Source organism: Centrocercus urophasianus, unplaced genomic scaffold (genome assembly GCF_019232065.1).
Source record: "Centrocercus urophasianus isolate 14NV4802_14NV808 unplaced genomic scaffold, USGS_Curo_1.0 seq_5, whole genome shotgun sequence".
In the NCBI taxonomy this organism is placed as follows: domain Eukaryota; kingdom Metazoa; phylum Chordata; class Aves; order Galliformes; family Phasianidae; genus Centrocercus; species Centrocercus urophasianus.
This window is the reverse complement of record NW_024885088.1, coordinates 3,354,905-3,373,253: the sequence shown is the minus strand read 5'-3', so window position 1 is coordinate 3,373,253 and position 18,349 is coordinate 3,354,905. Positions and strand designations below refer to the sequence as shown.

Below are 18,349 nucleotides of genomic sequence, written 5' to 3'. Positions count from 1 at the left end.
AACAAAAATAGAACACCATGATGTTGGAGTTAAAATTGGTACCATTTAGTACAATTGTTCTGTTTTTGTTTTTACTCTTTTGTATTTCTATTTTTCTATGAACTGTAAAATGCACGTATCGCACTGAATGGTGTGCAAATAGCCTGTCCTGAAGTACTGTACAGTCGACCTCTAAGAATGAAGAAAGCCTCTGCTGCCGAGGACTAAATGAAATTGTCAAAGATGATCTGAATTTAAAGTCCTTTTCCATAAGTATTTAATACAGTTCTGACTGACTGTATTGAAGAGCTTCAGTTTCAATTGATAAATAACTGATACTGTTAATTTCAGTTCACTAATACTTTTATTTATAGAAAACTTCTCAGGCATCCAGAGTTATTGAAAAGACCGCGCACTGAACACCTTGTTGCTGAGCTGAGAATGTCAGTCTTGGTTTTCATGCAAGTGGTGGGGTGGGGGTGTGAGTGGTTTTAAAGACTAAATGTTGGCTTCAGAACTTTTTAAAATTTGTTAGGAATGAACTTTAGAAAGCAAGATCTTTCAGGTTGTTATGCTGGAATTGACTGTTTTTAAACAAAATAGAAATAAATTTTTTGCTAACCATTAAATGTTTTTTTTTTATGGAATATACCCTCCAAATTACCTCCAATTACCAAATTACCTGTGGCTTTAGGCCAGTTTAGGCCCTAATGCTTATAAAGGGGAAGCTTATTCTGAATATCCAAATATGGCTAAGAAGTGACAAATGTGATTATCAGTCTTTTTTTTTTTTCTTTTTTCCCTCAAAAGTATCTCTGCTAATCCCTCCAAGTAGCTGATCCCTTCAGCATGCCAACTGTAGAAGAGCAGGGCATGAAGCTATGGAGATAAAAAATAAAAAATTAAAACCTCATTCAGAAACTAATTCCCAGTCTTTCTGTGCTTCCACTTGAGTTTAGTGGTTCTATCAGTTTTCCTCTGGTCTATTCCTATTGCTTTATTTTAGCCTGAATAAGCAACTGAAGGTCCCGCAGCTTTGATATATTAGTTTGTCAGTATAGAAAAGCTCAGAAAGAAGTCTTAAAACTAACTCAATATGTTTATATTTCTTAATCTGAAACTTGAAAGGCTATACTTTATGGTGACTAATTCAGAACACGAATATCATGCTGGTATATTTATATTGGTAGCCACAATTAGACAGTAAGTGTGATTTGTTAAATGATTGTAGGGCCATTTTTTTGCAGTGAGAAAAGAGTACTTGCCTGATACTATTTTGATAACATTTAAAGATGTATGTAGTTTTCACAGAAGCAGTATATGATTTTTGATACCCCTAAAGTCTGAGACCTTCTTTTCTTATCTTGAAAATCAGATATTGCTATCCAAGAAATAAACTTAAATGTGTAGTCCTGTGCATCTTCATTTTAAAGTCATATGTTGCTTGTGTGACATACTACTTACTGAGTAGTAAGTTACTACTTACTACTTAATGGCCTTTCTGCCCAGATTTTTGAAATGTGGATGATGAAAAGAAATGAAAAACAACTCTGGTTTCTCCTCCAATAGCTTAGTTTGCAGTAGAAATTAAAGGTGTTTCTTGTTTGTGAGTTAAGTGATGAACTCAATAATTTAAAAGACACCAAGACTACATCTAAACATTTTCACCATAGTACTGGTACACACCATCACACCTCAGTACAGTCATTACCTTAAACAAATCTATATGTTCACTACACTCCAGTTTTCATTTAAAAATTCAATAATAGGACAAAAGTAATGCAGAAAGATCATAAGTTCATCAAGGTCATCTAAAGTCTGTCCCAAAAAATCAATGGCAGAGTCTCATTTCAGGATGTGTGTTGGTTCTGTTCTTATAGCCTGGCTTGGGGTAGCTTGATCAGCAGTTCTAAATACGCTGCACGTCAAGGTAGCTTATTTAACTTGCCAACCTTATGTCTCGTCTTCTGGTGGTAGGAAATTACTGTTGGTTTGACTTTTGCATCAAACATGAGACCTGACTTACAGGTGGTTGTCTTCTGCCAATGTGGATTTGTCAGCTGGAAGACTATATTTATTTTAGAAGTTAATCAAAGTTGCAGAGACAAATGCTACTAGCTTATGCACAAAGTAAATCCTTTCACAGCTATTAAATTTGTAAAGCACCCACTGTTCCTTCAAAGACCTTAATAGGTCAGCAACATTTTCTCACTTGTGGTTTAATAGTCACTGTTCATCTCCCTGCCTGCTGCTTCACTGGGTCTGGCTCTGCTCACTTTTCTAACAGTAGGAGCATGCACTGATGTCCATGCTCTTTAGCCTGCACAAACTATCCATTGGCTAGCTATCTGCTTCTTAGTGTGCTGTGTCAGAGCAGTATTGGTGGTTGTTGGGCTGCCCTGTGTTCGGCGTGGCTTTTATACATACCGTTCAGTTGGATTTCATCACTAGTTTGCACTGTACAACTGGCAGTAAGATCACACTGTGATACTATAGTTACCTTATGTTTTCCTGCTCTGAGAAGCTTTGTTTCCTTGTGTGCAGCCCCTGGGAGAGTGTAAGGCAAACAGTTATGCACTTAAGGGTCTTCAGCAAATACAGGAGAACTTATTAGTATGCTGGCTCAAGGTTGACTTATGGTTCCCTTTTCCAGTAAGGGAAACTATGTAACTTGGGTTACAGGGTGAAACCCAGATGCAGTGCAAACACTGAGGAATTTGGGACCCTTGTGAGAAATAAAGGTAAATCAAGAGGTCAGCATAAATGTGCCCTTTAAAACATTTACCCTCTTGTTGACTTGGCCTTTGAGTGTCAAAATGGGTAGTCAGCCTCAATGGGAGTCCCGCTCAAGTGCCTGTACGTCAGTACAAGCTCAGAGCATGGGTAACAAGCAGGAGGACTGGCAGGCATGAGCATGCCTACTGGGCTATGATGTCATTGGCATCAAGGGGATCTGTTGGAATGACTCTCAGGACTGGAATGTGGGAATAGGTGGGAATAAACTTTTAGGAGAGACAGGCACGAGGGAAGGGGAGGGCGTTTGCCTTTGCCGTAATGATCACCTGGAGTCTGCGGAGCTCCATCTTGGGGTAGACAAGGAGCTGACAGAGAGCTTATGCGTTAGGGTTAAAGGGAGGGCAGGCGAAGGAGACAGTGGATGTCTGTTACAGGTTGCCTAATTGGGAAAACAAAATGGATGAGCCCTTCTATGGACGGGTAGGAGCAGATTCATATTCACAAAACATGATTCTGATGGGGGACTTCAACCACCCCAGTATCTGCTGGAAGAACAACATGGCAGTGCAACAGAAATCAAAGAGGTTTCTGGAGTATGTTGGTGCTAACTTCCTCTTCCAAGTAGTACAGGAAACCACCAGAAAAGGTGCTATGCAGGATGTTGTCCTCACAAGGAGGAGGGGCTGGTGAATTATATGTAGCTCATGGGCAGCCTGAAGGTGCATAGGTCTATGGGATCCCATGAGATCCCATGGAGGAGATTTTTTCGCACAGAGGGTGGTGACACACTGGAACAGGTTGCCCAAGGAGGCTGTGGATGCCCCATCCCTGGAGGCATTCAAGGCCAGGCTGGATGTGGCTCTGGGCAGCCTGGTCTGGTGGTTGGCGACCCTGCACATAGCAGGGGGGTTGAAACTAGATGATCTTAGTGGTCCTTTTCAACCCAGGCCATTCTATGATCCAGTTCTGAGGGAACTGGCAGATGAAGTTGCCAAGTTGCTATCCATCATATTTGAAAGGTCATAGTAGTCTGGTGAAGTTCCCACTGATTGGAAAAGGTGAAATATAACCCCCAGTTTTGAAGAAGGGAAAATAAGATTCAGGGAACTACAGGCCAGTCAGTCTCATTTCCGTGCCTGGTAAGATCATGGTTACAGGAACAGGTTGCCCAGAGAGGTTGTGGATGCCAAAACCCTGATTGTATTGAAGGCTGTGTTAGGTGGCGCTCTGGGCAATCTGATCTAGTACTTGCTCTAGCGGTTGCTAGCCCTGCCTGTGGCAGGGCACTTGAAACTAGGTGACTCTTTAGGTCCCTTCCAACCCAAGCTGTTCTATTGTTCTTTGATTAGGAGGAGCTCTCCCAGTGCGTGAGATGTACAAATGTTACCACGAATCTACAGCAAGAAAAGAATCTATGATTCTGAGAGTGAATGAGACCGAAACCTGCGTATATGTCATTTTATGATTGCCTGAAAGAGCAAAGTTAAACCTGTTTCATTATCGCAGTTGTAATGTCAATGGTCTGATGATCTGTGGCTCTCCACTCTCTCCAATAGAGTCTTGGGGTAATTCTGGAAAGGGCGCTCTGTATGCATCTCCTTTCAAAGTGGTATTGGTGATAATTTGATAGCATCATGTGCAATAGACCGAATTCATAGAGGATTTTTGCAGTTTTAAAGTGGTTTATAATTGGAAGTAATGAATAAAACTTTGTATATGTTAGTCTGTTAAACTGAAAGATTTCCAAAATATCTGAAAAGCTTTTACAAAATTTTTTATGCAATTTTTTTCTACCATCATCCTTGAATTGCCACAGACAGAAGCAGAATAAGAGCCAGTCTTGCTATAAGAAAGCAAGCTGGTAACTTGAAAATCTAATTATAAAAGTACATTATACAATGACATGGGAAGAGAAGCATTTCATGTTAGGGAGCTCTTATTTTTTTAAAAGATATGGATATAATTATAGGATAACACAGACTCAGGGCTTGTAGGGCCTTCAAGTTTCAGTGGAAACACTGGCATTTGTTGTGGTTCTCCTGACAGTTCTGCTTTCTTCACAAAATATATGGAGTCATAATGAAATTGGTTTCACTCAACTTTGGCTCAGTCCTACTAGCATCAGTATGGTATACATTTTTTGACTGACTGGTACAGACATGTTAGTCTGTCCACCTTATCTAATAATAATATCTGCCCACCTTATCTAATAATAGATAACTTTACCTTATGTATTTGGCATTTTGTTCTGATACTTAGTTTCAGGATTCTGATTCTGCTTATGCCTCTTCGTTAGGCATAGCTTATGTAACTTATGTCCTATCTGAAATTGAAAAATTAAATACTTAGCTTTTTCCTATTTTTTCCTGCACGATACGGACAGTACTTCCTAGCATGCAAATTGTCTATTTGTATATTTGCTCTTGCTATCATTTAGAAGATGTCATCTTAAATCTACAGATACTGCCCCAGTCATTTTGAGTAGTTGTACCCTCTTGGTAACGGGGTGGGAGTTGATATTTTGGTGGCTGGGAAGATATGAGGCAACCTTCCTGACCTGGAATACTGCTCTGGGGAGGTAAGTGATAACAAAGGTGGCAGCCATGAGGAATGTGGTGGTGATCCCCCACACTCATGTACAGGTACTTCTCGAGGCTGCAGGACATCCATTGCCACATCAGCATGGCTAAGCTGGGAGTTGCTCTGAAAAGTCATAAACTTGGATTCAGGAATCTTGCTATAATGCTTGCAAGAACAGTAAAGTAATGCGAGCAGAACCAACCCGACAGTGACACAAAGACTGCTTAGTAAGGCTGATGGGGGCTTTATGATATTGGAGTCATGCCAGTCTTGAAGCATAGGCGCAGTACTGTTGAAAGATCCACCAAATGGCTTTGTAGTGGGAAAGCAGTTATCACTATATGAAATATTGAAGATGACATCAACCTTGTATTCTGGTAACATTGCTTGGATGAAACGTGGGCTAACGTATCCATCTGGCACTCGTAGTTTGTTTAGTGCTTCCTGGATTTCCTCTTTTGCACACCAGCTGAAAGGTCTGTTGGCACTTGTACACAGCGAACTGTTGTACCATGAGATTAGTGTGGATCCAGGTCTGAGAGTGGTCACCACGATGTCTTTGGGATTGGTGGAGTTCAAATACAAGGAGAGCTTCTCTAGAAATAAACTAATCCTTTTCCTCTCTCTCAAGAAGGAGTAATAGCTGTTTTTGGTTCTGATGGTGTAAAGGTGGCATGGGACATCTGTGGGCTTCAGAAGCTCAATGGTGAAGGATTGCCAGACAGTCAGTCCCCCTGAATCTGTGGCAGACAGAACAAACTCTTGAGGTGAATACTGGAAATCAATATCAAGGGGATAGCCATGCATGGTCTGCTGAGACGCATTAAATTGAAGCCAGCTTTCTGATCCCCCTGGAGAGTCATCAGCTGGAATTAACTGTAAAGATAACTGAGTTGAATTGCCATCTTCCTCATCGTAAAATGTGTTGGCAGATACAGGAAAAGAGAACAGGCATCCAATAGTTGCTGTTATGAATTGGATTGAATGAACGACCTTTGGAGAAGTGTTCGTTTGCCCTTTAGAGAGGGATGAGGAAAGGAAAAGGGTTATGAAGAAAAATAGCTATCTGATAAGCTTATTAATGATAAGCTTATAATGATACTGTGAAACATTGCCCTTGATCACATCTTGATGAGAATTTCATGTGCTTTTGGGTGTGAATTTTACATGTGACTTTACAATTCTCCTGTTACGTTGAAGCATATATAGCAGTGATGTGTTTATTGAAACAAATACGAAGACACTTCTAACTAGTATAATAAATTAGTAAGGCCTTTTCCCCAAAAGTATATCTTAATCTAATTCATAGAGTTACCACAGCATGCTCTCAGATTATGGATATACTCTTCATGCCTGCAATCATGTCCCATTTCTGATGTTGTAAGTATCAAGGAGTAAGTGCAGTGTTCCTTCCTATTATTGCAAAATTCTTTCAATTCTTTTTCTTCATCCTGTGTTACGGAAAGTTTATGTAACCTTACAGGTCCTTCCTTGTACAATTGGATAGTGTATTCAAATCAGTGGGGACTACAGTCTGAAGCTACCCAGCAGGAAACCGCATGGTGCTCTGATACCTTAACAATTGAAGGCTCTGGCACAGGTATCTCATTAGCAGGGTTCTCCTCAGATGATTTACAGTCATTCCCAAATTAAATTTACAGGAGCCCCTGGCAGTGTGTTTGCACAAGCTGAGATCCCCACTGCAGAAAAATATAGATGGTTTCTGAGTAAGGTCTTCTCTTTGGAAACAGAAGCAAATCTTGAAGAAAAAACTCTTAGCTCTGTAAGGAATTGGAACAGCTCTGATGGTGAGTGCTCCGTTAGATTCAGAAGATTTCATGTATGAAGTAAATCTTAACATGTTATTGTTTCGTTTTCTATCGACAACACCAAACATGGATTTCTTGTCTGGGAATCTCATGGGAATGTTTGTATTTTCTTTGCACTGTTGTGCCATGCCTATCATTAAGAACAGTTTCAGGTTAATCAGGCAGACACTGGGTGCCAGCACCATCACCCAACTTCTGGAGATGGCAGATACACTGCCTGGGGCAGCATTTGCCTTGGCAGCAATGCATCTGCTCAGTTTGTAGAGCTCTTATGATTGAATACATAGGCAGACACCAAGTGAGCTGTGAGGAAGATAAAATGTGGTGATGAATTTGAAAAGGAAATGTCTGACTATTGGGTCAAACTTGCTGGCAGGCTCAAAGAGTAAGGGTGAAGATGAGAACTCAGAGAATTCCCACAGTCTGTGACAGAGATGTTCATTTTTTCCTGCTAGTTCTCATTTATCTCGTTTATTTGTGTTTTCAACACCAGGACAGGGAACACTTTGCTGGATCTAGTAAAATAGCACTCTAGGCTAATCATCTCCTCAGATACTACTTACCTAATCAAAAAAAGAGGAGAGATTAATTCAAAGGGCACAAAGTTTAGAGTCAGGATGCTTTGAGTGTTATGGTGATATGACCCCATACTACAAGAGTTTTGGTATAGGAGGCCAGCAATACCTTGCATGATCACTAAGGAGGAGGATGACATCAATAAGTAGAAAAGCATTTTTTTTTTTTACCTGGGGTTTTATTCTCAAGCTCTTGTGAAATAGAAGATAGAGGGAGAATCCCTGTACTTTCTGCAGATCGTAGCGTTTCATCGGTAGGAAATTGCAAGGTGCTTGCATCCTGGTGTGATGGTGGTAGTGTCTGAATCAGCTCTGTGAAAACAAGGTACTGTTTATTACAGTGTTAGGCAGAAGATTGCTTAAATGTATGTAAAATATGTAATTGTAATAATTTGCTATACAGTTGGGAATATTAAAAAAAATAATAATCTTTTATGGCATGTATTTAAAAATTCTTTGGCTGCATCTGCCAGTGAAGTTAGAGCCATGGGAAGGAAGCTGGAGGAGAAAGCAGTGTGAATCTGAGTTTCTGCTGTTAGACTCTTATCTCATGTTATGGCTGTAAAGTGAACTGGATTCTGATCTTGTCTCTGGAACTGATTTGCTATGTAGGCACTGAATACATCAGCACCTTTCTTCAGTGGGAATACCTTGTGGGACCGCTCTGTCCTTCAGTGGGCTTTGGCATATTGTGTATTTTGTCTTAATTTCTCAGCCATTACAATATGAAACACTGTAATGAAAAAATACTGTGATAAGATTGTAAAATACTTGCAATACCTTACACACCTGATGCATTAGGCATTAATGTCAGTAACATGTAGATCACTATTCAAGATTTTAGTCATTGGGTGAAAATGGCGTTGGAAAATGTAGCATTTGGGGGACTAACAGGATTATATTTCCTGGGTGGTAATGCTTAACCTCTCCTTTGGAAAATCAATGGAGCCTTTCCTCAGGCAATTTCTTTCACTGGGAGCAGAGAGTTTTGACAATCTCTAGATGGTTTGTGTTTGCAAGTGTTAATAGCAGTGTTATGTTAGTGTTGTGTTACCTATCTGGGTTTTCACAGCTGGTTGCTTAGGCACCTGATTACAAACCTAAACATTTCAAGCTGCAGTTTTGCACTCTGGGTATAGGCATAAGATAGGTCTAGAAGACCTTTAGAAAAAAAATACTTCAGAAAGACATTTATTGGGTCTATTCTACAAAAATAGGGCCAGTGACTTTGCTTGAGAATGAAGGAAGAGTTTGGCTCTGAATGCGTGAGCTTACTTGAAATTTAAGTTCTAGCACACACCTTTTTAAAGGGATAATAGAAGCAGATTCAGACAGTCCTTCAGACTTACCCAACTGGTCCTATAAACTATCTCTTGAAGTCTAGCGTATACTTAAGCCTGACTCTGATTCATGCACTTGGAGGAGGACTCTGAAGGATGTATAGTCTGATTTTTTACTATGTGGGATGTTCAGCTACATTTGTGTCATTTCTGATAAATATTTGTTGCTGTGTTCTTAATACACTGTTCCAGTGTTCCCCAAGTAATCTTATGTCTTACTATCCTTGCTCTGAGAAAGTTTATCTAGTGTTTAACTTACATCAACTGAAGTGTAATATAGAGCCATTAGTGCTGCTTTTGTTCCCACGGGATGTGGAGAACAGTTCTTTCATCTTTTCAGCAAGCTGTTACATAAACTTGCATCTTTCCTCAGTCTTTTAGATTAATTCTTTCCATTTATGTCATGTTTTCTAGTCTTCAGACCATCACTGTGTTCCTTTGGATCTTTTTCAACGGGTCCATATCTTTCCTGAGATAGGACGGCCAGAGCTGGGTCTGGTTGTCATTAGGGGAAATGTACGAAGCTGAGAGATAAAATTACTTTCTCTTACAAGGAACTCTGTTGCTGACGTATCCAAAGTGCAGTGTGGTTGTGCTGATGCAGAGTAAAGTACGTTTATCTATTTTGTTAGGACTCTCCCTCCCAGCAGGAAATAAAATGAAGGGAAAGTTAAATCTTATAACATACCTGGCACACTGTTGAACGGTTGAGACGTGGCAGTAAATAAATTCACCAGGGATACTTCTGTGGTATCAACCAATACATCTGAGATTTTGTGGAACTCCAGGGTAGGCGCAGTGATGTTTGGCAAAATCATTTGTGTTCCCAGATCTCTGCCTGAGTGCAACTCCTTTGTGGATAAAATACTTGGAGACTGCATCTGTGTTTTGAGCATGCTATCACCATAAGTAGAATGTACAATTGGTGGTGTAAGAGTAAGAACTGGAGTGCTATCAGGATGGGACAGAATGAGCAGACTTGATTCGTAAGATGTTTCAGCTTCCCCAGGGAAAGGGCTGTACGAAGAGCTAGAAAAGCAGGCTGAGATTTCAGTATGGAAATTCAGTTTGGGATAGAGGATCTGTGCTTCTGATTGGATTACAGAAGAAACTGTGCTTTTTCCTTCAATAAATAGAAGCCTATAGGATGATGGCACAGTCACAGAAGACTTAGATGATAGTTCATGGCCATGAGCTAACTCCTGGCTTGGGCTACTACTTGCTGGTGGAGGTGGAAATATATAATTGATGGGAAATGTGAAATCAGATGAAGCTGTGGCTGTTAGCAAAGTGTTTGGGGATAGAGACTGAAGCCTCTCTAGAGACAGGGTTGCACTAGAAAGCATTTCAGATTTTGGAATGTGGCTTTTTGCCTTATCACTGTAATCCGGCATTTCTGATGTTGACGTTTCTTGTGGCAAAAATACATGATGTTCTGTCTTTGAAGAAAGTGCTTCTGTCAAGTTATGGGGCTGCTCATGAAGAGTGTTTATCATCAGAGTGTACATGGGTCTGGGAAGCAGGTCTGTATTTGAGGTGATGTCCTGCAGGAGGTGGGATCCATATACTTCCATTATACTAGAATGGAAATATAAGTCTGTCTGAGACACGTGAGGCTCAGGTTGCTGTAGCAGCAAGGACATGCCAGGAGCTCTGCTGGGCAGCGCTTTCTGCTCAGTGAAGAGAAGCACTGATTTAGGAACCAGAGAAGGTGAAAGATCTGAAGAACCAGTATCTCCAAACATAACAACTACAGTTGGATTATTAGTTGGCATGTCCAAAGCTGAGTCCATTTTTAAGGTGACTGAACTTTCTTGACTTACAGAATGGATGTTGTTCTGCAACTGGTAACTTGTTGTTATACTATCTTTATATAAACTTTGGGTAAGTGATACAGCAAGTTGTAAGAGCAAATGACTTGGCACAGCAGAGAATGAAGGACGGGGAGTAACTGCAGCTGGTCTCTGGGTAATTCTAATTGCCTTCAATGTAGGTGTTGGCGTGATCATTAATTGCCTGCGTTGTTGTCTCAGAGGCTTTTTTTTGCAACTCCCTCTCCTATGTATTCTCCAGCCTGAAATTTCATATCGCAGGAGTTGTGAGAGATGCTGTGAATCAATATTGTGTTGTAGGACTTGAATGAATTCGTGGAGCACAGCAAGCTCTCCACACTTGACAGGCCAGGAGAGTCCTACGTAACGGTTCACTGTGAAATCAATGTGCGAAGTGTCTCTGGCCAGCACAGTCAGGTTCTGCAAGTTTCTGTGCACCACATCTGTGTACTGCAGCAGGGTTACTAGGGAGGAATCCAGATGGAGATATGCAGCAATTGTGTACACGATGTAGAGGCGTTCCTGCGCTTCCAGGGTTTTGGCTCCAGTGGAGAGAATGATTTCAGCAGAAGTGATGGGAACTTCCTTCCCACACCTATGAAGATTGGCATTAACGTCCAAAATGGCATTGATTGAGTTAATCTTCCCATCCCCCCCTCTTTTGTGAAGATATTTGTTTGAATTCAATCCATTTTCCTATGGACATACATCACTCAACTTCACCTCTTCATCCAAAACTTCCTCCTACTGAATATGTGAATGTTCTACACTCCTTTATCTTCAGCAAGAGCTACGTTTGGCCCCATTGCTGATCTAGAGCACAGCAGCACGATTTGGATTTACCAAATACAACCATCATGATGCTGACTTTAAAGTAATTCAGTTAAAACATTTACATTTCATATCTATTAGACTGGAAATACTTATTACTGAGAAAGAAACTCAATGTCATCAGTGGAAGTGGGCAGTGTATTGCATAGGCAATTGATGGCCTTGTCTCTCTTCCCACAAAGGAAGACTCCAGTTCCCAGCTGGGGCAGGGAGGCTGGATGCTGCCTTGTCAGCAGCCACCTGGAACATCAGCACCCCACTGGTAGCTGCCTTGCATTTTTTTCTTTCCATTTCCATTTTTTTAATTCAGGTTTGGGCAATGGCCCTCAGCAGGACAATACTCACTGGTGCCTGTTTGGTATGCGGTTCAAGCTGTTCTCCGTGTCCAGGAATAAAATGCTGTCCTGAACATGGATGGTGAACTTTACAGCAGCTCTCTGGGTGCACTTTCTTCCAGAGGCAGTTATGCTTAGCAGGTATGTTCCGCTCTCCCCAGTCATTGGCAGTCCCTGCAGCATGTTTGTGTTGGGATTGAAGTCCAACCAGCTTGGCAAATTTGCACCACTAGCTAAAGTGACCTGCTCCATAAGAGGATAGAAGATGAACAGAATTAAAGGCAGGAAGTAGGTTCCTATTCTACGTGGATTGCTCTGAAAGTAATTCTTTCTATTTATTTTCATGGAAACTACAGTAGTGATGAGGAACACAATAATGTTATTTGACAGAGCAAATTCTCAGCTACAAACACTTTCTCAGCATAGTCACCACCATCAGCAAGGTGCTTTCACCAGTGATGAACAAGAGCCTGCATGCCTCACTCATAAATCTGTCCATTAGGAACATGGCTTATCTTTCACATTGCTGTTGTCACTGCTAAAATGCACCACCTCATGGTGCTCACATCACTGTTAGGTCTCCCATAAACCTTCACCAAGCATGGATGGATGTCAATGCGTGCCATTTTTTTTCCACGTGAAGGAATTCAGTGACGCACCGTTTTTCATCCATACTTCCACGTCAGACACCATGTTGTCAGACTGCCTCTCCGCTGCCATTTGTCACACAATGACAAACTGTAAACAGAATATTGGTGGGAACGTTCAACCTCTACTGCCATACCACCACCATCTGCCTTTGATATTGTGGGCCAACATCATAAAATAAGAGGCACTGCTTTTGGAGCAGACACTGTAGTTTTACAGGTAGCACGCTCTCAATAGGAAAAACAGAAGTTATTTTTAAAAATAAAGTGAATACTCTGAAGGATAATACTGAAGGATTATACCAAGAAGTGCATTTAACAGCATTACCTTGTATTGAGTTATTGTTCCATGAAAGGCAAATACTGGCACTGGATAACAGAATATCTTTCCGACGAGGACTGTTGCATCTGGGATTCCTTTCAGGACCTTTGTTTCTTCACACATGTTATCTGATTCCTTGACAACTGTAGCGGACATGTTTACACCAATACATGCCAGCGCAAAGAGAAGGGGGAGTGCAGGTGAAACTTGCATTGCTGGGAGCAAGCAGGACCCTGCGGCAGGACACCTGCTGTCAGTGCCCACGAGGCTCCTGTGGGTGTCCATCTTCTAGCAGAGGCTGTGTGGGGCTGCCCGTGTGCACCCTGCTAGCAGATAGATGCTGCTACTTCATTGCACTTTCGGTCTGTAAGGGAAAGGGGAGAAAAAAGAAAACCAAACCACACATATACGCACTTCAGATCAGTCTACTTCATCTTGTGAGGAAGCTGAAAGGTGTAAAATGCAGCAAGGCTTTAAGCAGCATCTGTTAGAAGCCCTCCAGTCTATCTGTTACAGCCCACAGCTGGATCTGGGGTGGGCTGTAGACTTTTTAAAAACCTCTGTACTCACCGCCGCTGCTCTGTTCAGCTGAAGACCTCTCATGGGAAAGTACCTCGTAGCACAGAGCCAACTCGTAACGCTTTTCAGCTGCTGTTGCTCCCATCGCTGTTCCTGTCCCAATGAAAGACCACTTGGTCTCCAGGAGCTGAAATGTTACACGAGAGCCTCCTGAGGGGGGCCTTCAACATATGGCTTAGAAGAGCCAGATAACAGAGCAGTAACCTGACCTGGCAGGGTTTGTGGTATAGCGGCAGCAAAGGGAGAACCAGGTGAGGCATGCAGCGAAACTGAAGGCAAAGGCAGGGTCAGTATCCATGTCTTTGCAGTATCGCAGGCCAGACTCCTGCTGCTTTGACTTGCTGCAGTTTTTCAGAGGAGAGAAAAGCAGTAATAAGTAGTTAAATTGTATCTGCAGGTGTGGGGCTCCCACAGATCGTGGAGTGGCTTCCAAAGGCAACACCTTTCGCATGAGCGGGGCCTGCAGTGTGCCTCATCTGTCCTGCTGAGGGTAGATCTATTTCAAAGCATACGAGAGAAAAAAAATTACAGGCAGCAGCTGCAACATTTCCTAAACCAACTGATACAGCTGGGAAGGCCTGAACAATTCTTTGGACCCGGAAGACTGAAGAAGCAATGCTTTTTGTTACAGCTCTTACAGCTGGACATCTCGAAAACCACAGCTCTCTCTGCACAGAGATAGCCACGTGTCTAGGAGTGAGTTTTGCTCAAACAGACTCAATAGCCATGTGTCTAGGAATGAATCTTGCTCTGCTGACCGAGCAGTTTATTCCCCGTTTGTGCTCACCATGCTTTGTAATAGCTGCCAGCCTTTCCATCACGCTGTGTTGCCCAGATCCCTTCCATTTGAACCATGAGTTATTCTTCGGATAGAGTGAGAAACGGTCATCAGTGCAGTAACCGGTGCCCTGAATATTCACGTGTACAGGCAAAAAAAACTCATGTGACATCTCCTGAACCACGAAGTAGTTACCTGGGGGCTGTGGTCTGTCCTGCTGGAGGGATGCAGCACTCTGAACAACCAAAAGGAGTTTCTCTGCAGAGTTCACTGCACACTCTTGAGGTGGCTGCTGCGCTTGGGTGGAGACGAAGCTGCTTCCAGCTGAGTCTCTTTTCCTCACAGGCAGAATTGGCTCCGAATGAATCAGAAGTTGTTTGACTGTGCTCAGTTGTGGTGAGAAAAGTTGCTGCAGACAAAATCTTCATTTTTCACTGTCAGTTTCTCCCGTGTTACTTTCCTCTGCAATCTGAGAAAACACAACGACATGTCCTAACTCACCGATTACGGGATTATGAAATGAGCGAGTAGGTGGTGGGATGGAAGTTCCTGTCACAGATGAGAACTTTTATTTAGAGAACTCTTATATGAGGGAATGGGCTCTTGACAGCTGACTAATCTCTGCTAATGGATTTGCCTCCTGAGAGCTTAGTAAATATTGCCATGTAACCATGCATGAATCATCATTTTGGAGCACCTAGATGGCAATGTTCCAAGAACTCTTCCTGCTGCAATCTGAAAGAGGTCCTAACAACCACCCAAAGCTGCAATATCTGCCCCAGTTCAGCCATCCAAAGCCCCCAGTCCCAGCTGCAACTCAGGGGATGGGAAACACTGCATCCCAGGTGTTTCACCTGTTTGCATCCCTCTGAATTAACTCTGGACCTTGAGAAACGTAATGCATTTGCTTTGCAGTGCCAAGTGTGGCAAAATATTATCACATGCTGTGCTATATTGACTCTCCAGTTATAAACTAAAACTCTATACAAAGGTGCTATATAAACATAGCATGATAAGATATTTAAAAATCTTCTGGCTTCCTGTAATTCTCACTACAGCTCAATTATTGAGCTCACAATTCATTTTTTAAGTAAATTGAAACAGGAGCATGTGATCAAATATGAGGTGAATGCCTCTTGATAAAAACAGAAATGAGCAAATGTACCATTTTTTGTCTAAATGCAGCAAAACTTATAAAAATTTTAGCTCATCCAGAAGCAAGGACTCCTGACTGAAAGTATTCCTGTCTCAATTAGATGCAGTCTGGCTTTCTATCTGCTATCTGTCTCCTCTCTGCCTTCTCTGTAATTTCTTTGGTGTCTCTGGCTCTTCTCTTGCTCCTCTGGTTCTCTAGATTCTATTGCTTCACTGACACCTTTGCCTACTGTCTCTTCTCTGGCACCATTTTGGCACCTTTTGTCTCTCAGTCATCTCTCTTTTGCTCCTCTAGCTTTTCTGTCTCCTCTCTGGTTTCATGTTGGCTTCTTTGAGAGACCAAGAACTCTTCAGCTTGGAGAAGGCTCAGAGGGGATCTGTTTATGTATATCTAAAGTGCAAGAGTCACATTGGTGGCGAGCAGCAATAGAACAAGAGGCAACAGGCTGAAACTGGAGCACAGAAAGTTCCAGACAAACAAAGGAAAACGTCTTTACTGTGAGTGACAGAGCACAGGAACAGGAGGCACAGAAAGGTGATGGAATCTCCTTCTCTGGAGATATTCAAGATCTGCCTCACTCCCTTGTGCAACCTGCTGTAGAGAAACAGCTTTAGCGAAGTGGTTGGACTTGATGTTCTCCAGAGGTCCCTTCCAACCCCTACCATTCTGCCATTCTGTCTCCTCTCTTGCTTCCCAGGCTTCTTTGTCTCTGCTCTGTTCCCCCTCTGGCTCCTCTGGCACTTCTCTGGCTCTTCTCGTGTCCCTTTTGCTCCTCTCTGCTCTACTTTTCATATGGCTCTCTGGCTTCTCTTTAGCTTCTCTGTCGCCTCTGTCTCGTCTATGGCTCCACTATGGATCCTCTGTGCATTCTGTGGTTCATCTCTGACTTCTCTGACTCCTCTTTCTGTTCTCTCAGGCTTCTCTTGCTCCTTTCTGTCTCTTCTCCAGCTTCTCCGTCTCATCTCTTGCTCTCTGTCTGTCCATTTCTCCAGTTTTTTTTTTCTCCATGGCTATTTTTTTTTTTTTTTTTTTGTGAGGAAGAAAACATGTTATCAATAAAGAGAGAAGCTATGTGCAGGGTCACCAACCAGCAGACCAGGCTGCCACATCCACATCCAGCCTGGCCTTGAATGCCTCCAGGGATGGGGCATCCACAGCCTCCTTGGGCAACCTGTTCCAGTGTGTCACCACCCTCTGTGTGAAAAACTTCCTCCTAATATCTAACCTAAACCTCCCCTGTCTTAGTTTAAAACAACTCCCCCTTCTCCTATCACTATTTCCATGTAAACAGTCATTCCCCTTCCTGTTTGTATGCTCCTTTCAAGTATTGGAAGTCCACAGTGAGGTCTCCCCAGAGCCTTCTCTTCTCCAAGCTGAACAAGCCCAGTTCCCTCAAACTTTCTTCACAGGAGAGGTGCTCCAGCCCCCTGATCATCTTAGTGGCCCTCCTCTGGACCCACTCCAAGAGCTCCACATTCTTCCTGTACTGGGGGCCCCAGACCTGGATGCAGTGCTCCAGATGGGCCTGGGAAAGACTGGAACATCATTTTCTGAGTGCCCCTTGAAATTCAGAAAACAGGGGGTAACAGAGTATTTGAGCTCTCTTAGGCCAAGCCCATTACTGTTTTGAATGTCTGAAGCCAGTATAGTGGTTTTCATACTTCTCTCTTTAAACTCCACCATGTTCCCAGGAAAGGTTCTTGTGTTTGAGTTGCCGATCAGCAAGGAGCGATATGCCTTCACAGTGGCTGTCAGCACATAAATCTTTTGCAAAATATGGGAGACGTTCCTGACTGTGTTTTGACTGCTGCTGTTGCCTTAGTTTCAGTGGCGATGGAATTGTCTATTTCTGGAAGACAGAAAGCTGGTAACTGGGTGTTAGAGAAGACACAAATGCACACCGTGGGAAAAAAAATGAGCCTGTATACTCTGGATATTCCTACAAGTTTACAGTGCTGGGCCTTGTGTGACAGACCTGGCAGTCATGGTAACACACACCTTCTATCCAGGGAAAAAGACCTCTAGGGCACGAGGCACTGATTTCCAAGAAATGTTTATTTTACCTGGCCTTTATGAAATGGGCAGAGCCCACCACGTTCCTCTGTTCAGAGACACAGCTATCCAAGGCGTTCAGTCTGGAGGACATCTCGTGCTGTCACCAAGGGGCCGTGTTCCCATCTGTGTATTCAGTGGGACCAAATGGCAAATGTCCAGTGTGACTCAATGCATGCAATGGAGAAAGTCAGATTTTGGTATCTGTAGTAGAAATTACAGGTCTTTTCTTCAAAATTCAAAACAAAACAGTAACAACAATATAACAATGAAAAAAAAAAATCTGTGTAATTTTTAAACATGCTGGTGTTCATCTATGGGTCTCTGCCTCCGGTTTCTATCCTTTTCTTCTTATTGCAAAGTGAATGGGGGAAAGAGTGGAAAAGATAAAGGAAAACAACATCTGATGGAATGCTTTTCAGGCCTTGTCCCTACTTGCTTCTGGTTCCCATTCTGCCCCGCACTGGGAAAGTATCTTCATTTCCCACCTCACTTCCCTCCCACCCCCTGTGTTTCCTCTGAGAAATTGTCTCTGTGGGAAAATTTAGACATGAAAGCCAAGGCATGAATGTGTTCTGGTGTTAAATTTGGTTTTAACGACCCATGTGAATGCCCTTGTTTTGCTACAAGCATTTTTCTTTTTTTTTTTTTTTTTATTAAGAAAATTATGTTTTTCTTCTATAAGGCTTAGCTTATAATATTGAAAACTGTTTAGCTGAGCTGGGAGAGGCTGCAGGAAAAAAGCTCAGGCACCGACATGGTTACAGCTGTGTATTGA

At 42.3% G+C, this 18,349-nt stretch overlaps 1 protein-coding gene across 11 annotated transcripts; it reads right to left on the bottom strand.

Annotated features, from left to right (window-relative positions):
- Window positions 1-6: 6 nt before the first annotated feature.
- On the bottom strand, window positions 7-14,914 carry LOC122169167 (dystroglycan-like). 11 transcript variants are annotated; one of them, XM_042835075.1, is made up of 6 exons: window positions 13,013-14,914; window positions 12,048-12,280; window positions 9,728-11,466; window positions 7,871-8,011; window positions 5,498-6,311; window positions 7-3,154 (listed from the first exon to the last, which is right to left on the bottom strand). In XM_042835075.1, the coding sequence occupies exons 1-6, from the start codon at window positions 13,289-13,291 to the stop codon at window positions 3,106-3,108; spliced, it is 3,255 nt and encodes a 1,084-aa protein (XP_042691009.1). In that variant the 5' UTR covers window positions 13,292-14,914; the 3' UTR covers window positions 7-3,105. The 11 variants fall into 11 exon arrangements, with proteins under 11 accessions (XP_042691009.1, XP_042691002.1, XP_042691001.1 ...); XM_042835068.1 differs by lacking the exon at window positions 7-3,154 and having other exon boundaries at window positions 3,715-6,311; window positions 13,013-13,370; window positions 13,577-14,914; XM_042835067.1 differs by lacking the exon at window positions 7-3,154 and having other exon boundaries at window positions 3,715-6,311; window positions 13,013-13,712; window positions 13,795-14,914.
- Between the last annotated feature and the right edge of the window lie 3,435 nt (window positions 14,915-18,349).

What these genes read in the sequence shown, in the direction of transcription:
- LOC122169167 (XM_042835068.1), bottom strand. Translation starts at nt 13,291, where the DNA reads ATGGACACCCACAGGAGCCTCGTGGGCACTGACAGCAGGTGTCCTGCC. An exon ending in CGCATACCAAACAGGCACCA is followed by an intron (nt 11,467 to 12,047) that starts GTGAGTATTGTC and finishes CAATCTTCATAG; the next exon opens with GTGTGGGAAGGAAGTTCCCA. An exon ending in GCTTGAGAATAAAACCCCAG is followed by an intron (nt 6,312 to 7,870) that starts GTAAAAAAAAAA and finishes CCCTCTCTAAAG; the next exon opens with GGCAAACGAACACTTCTCCA.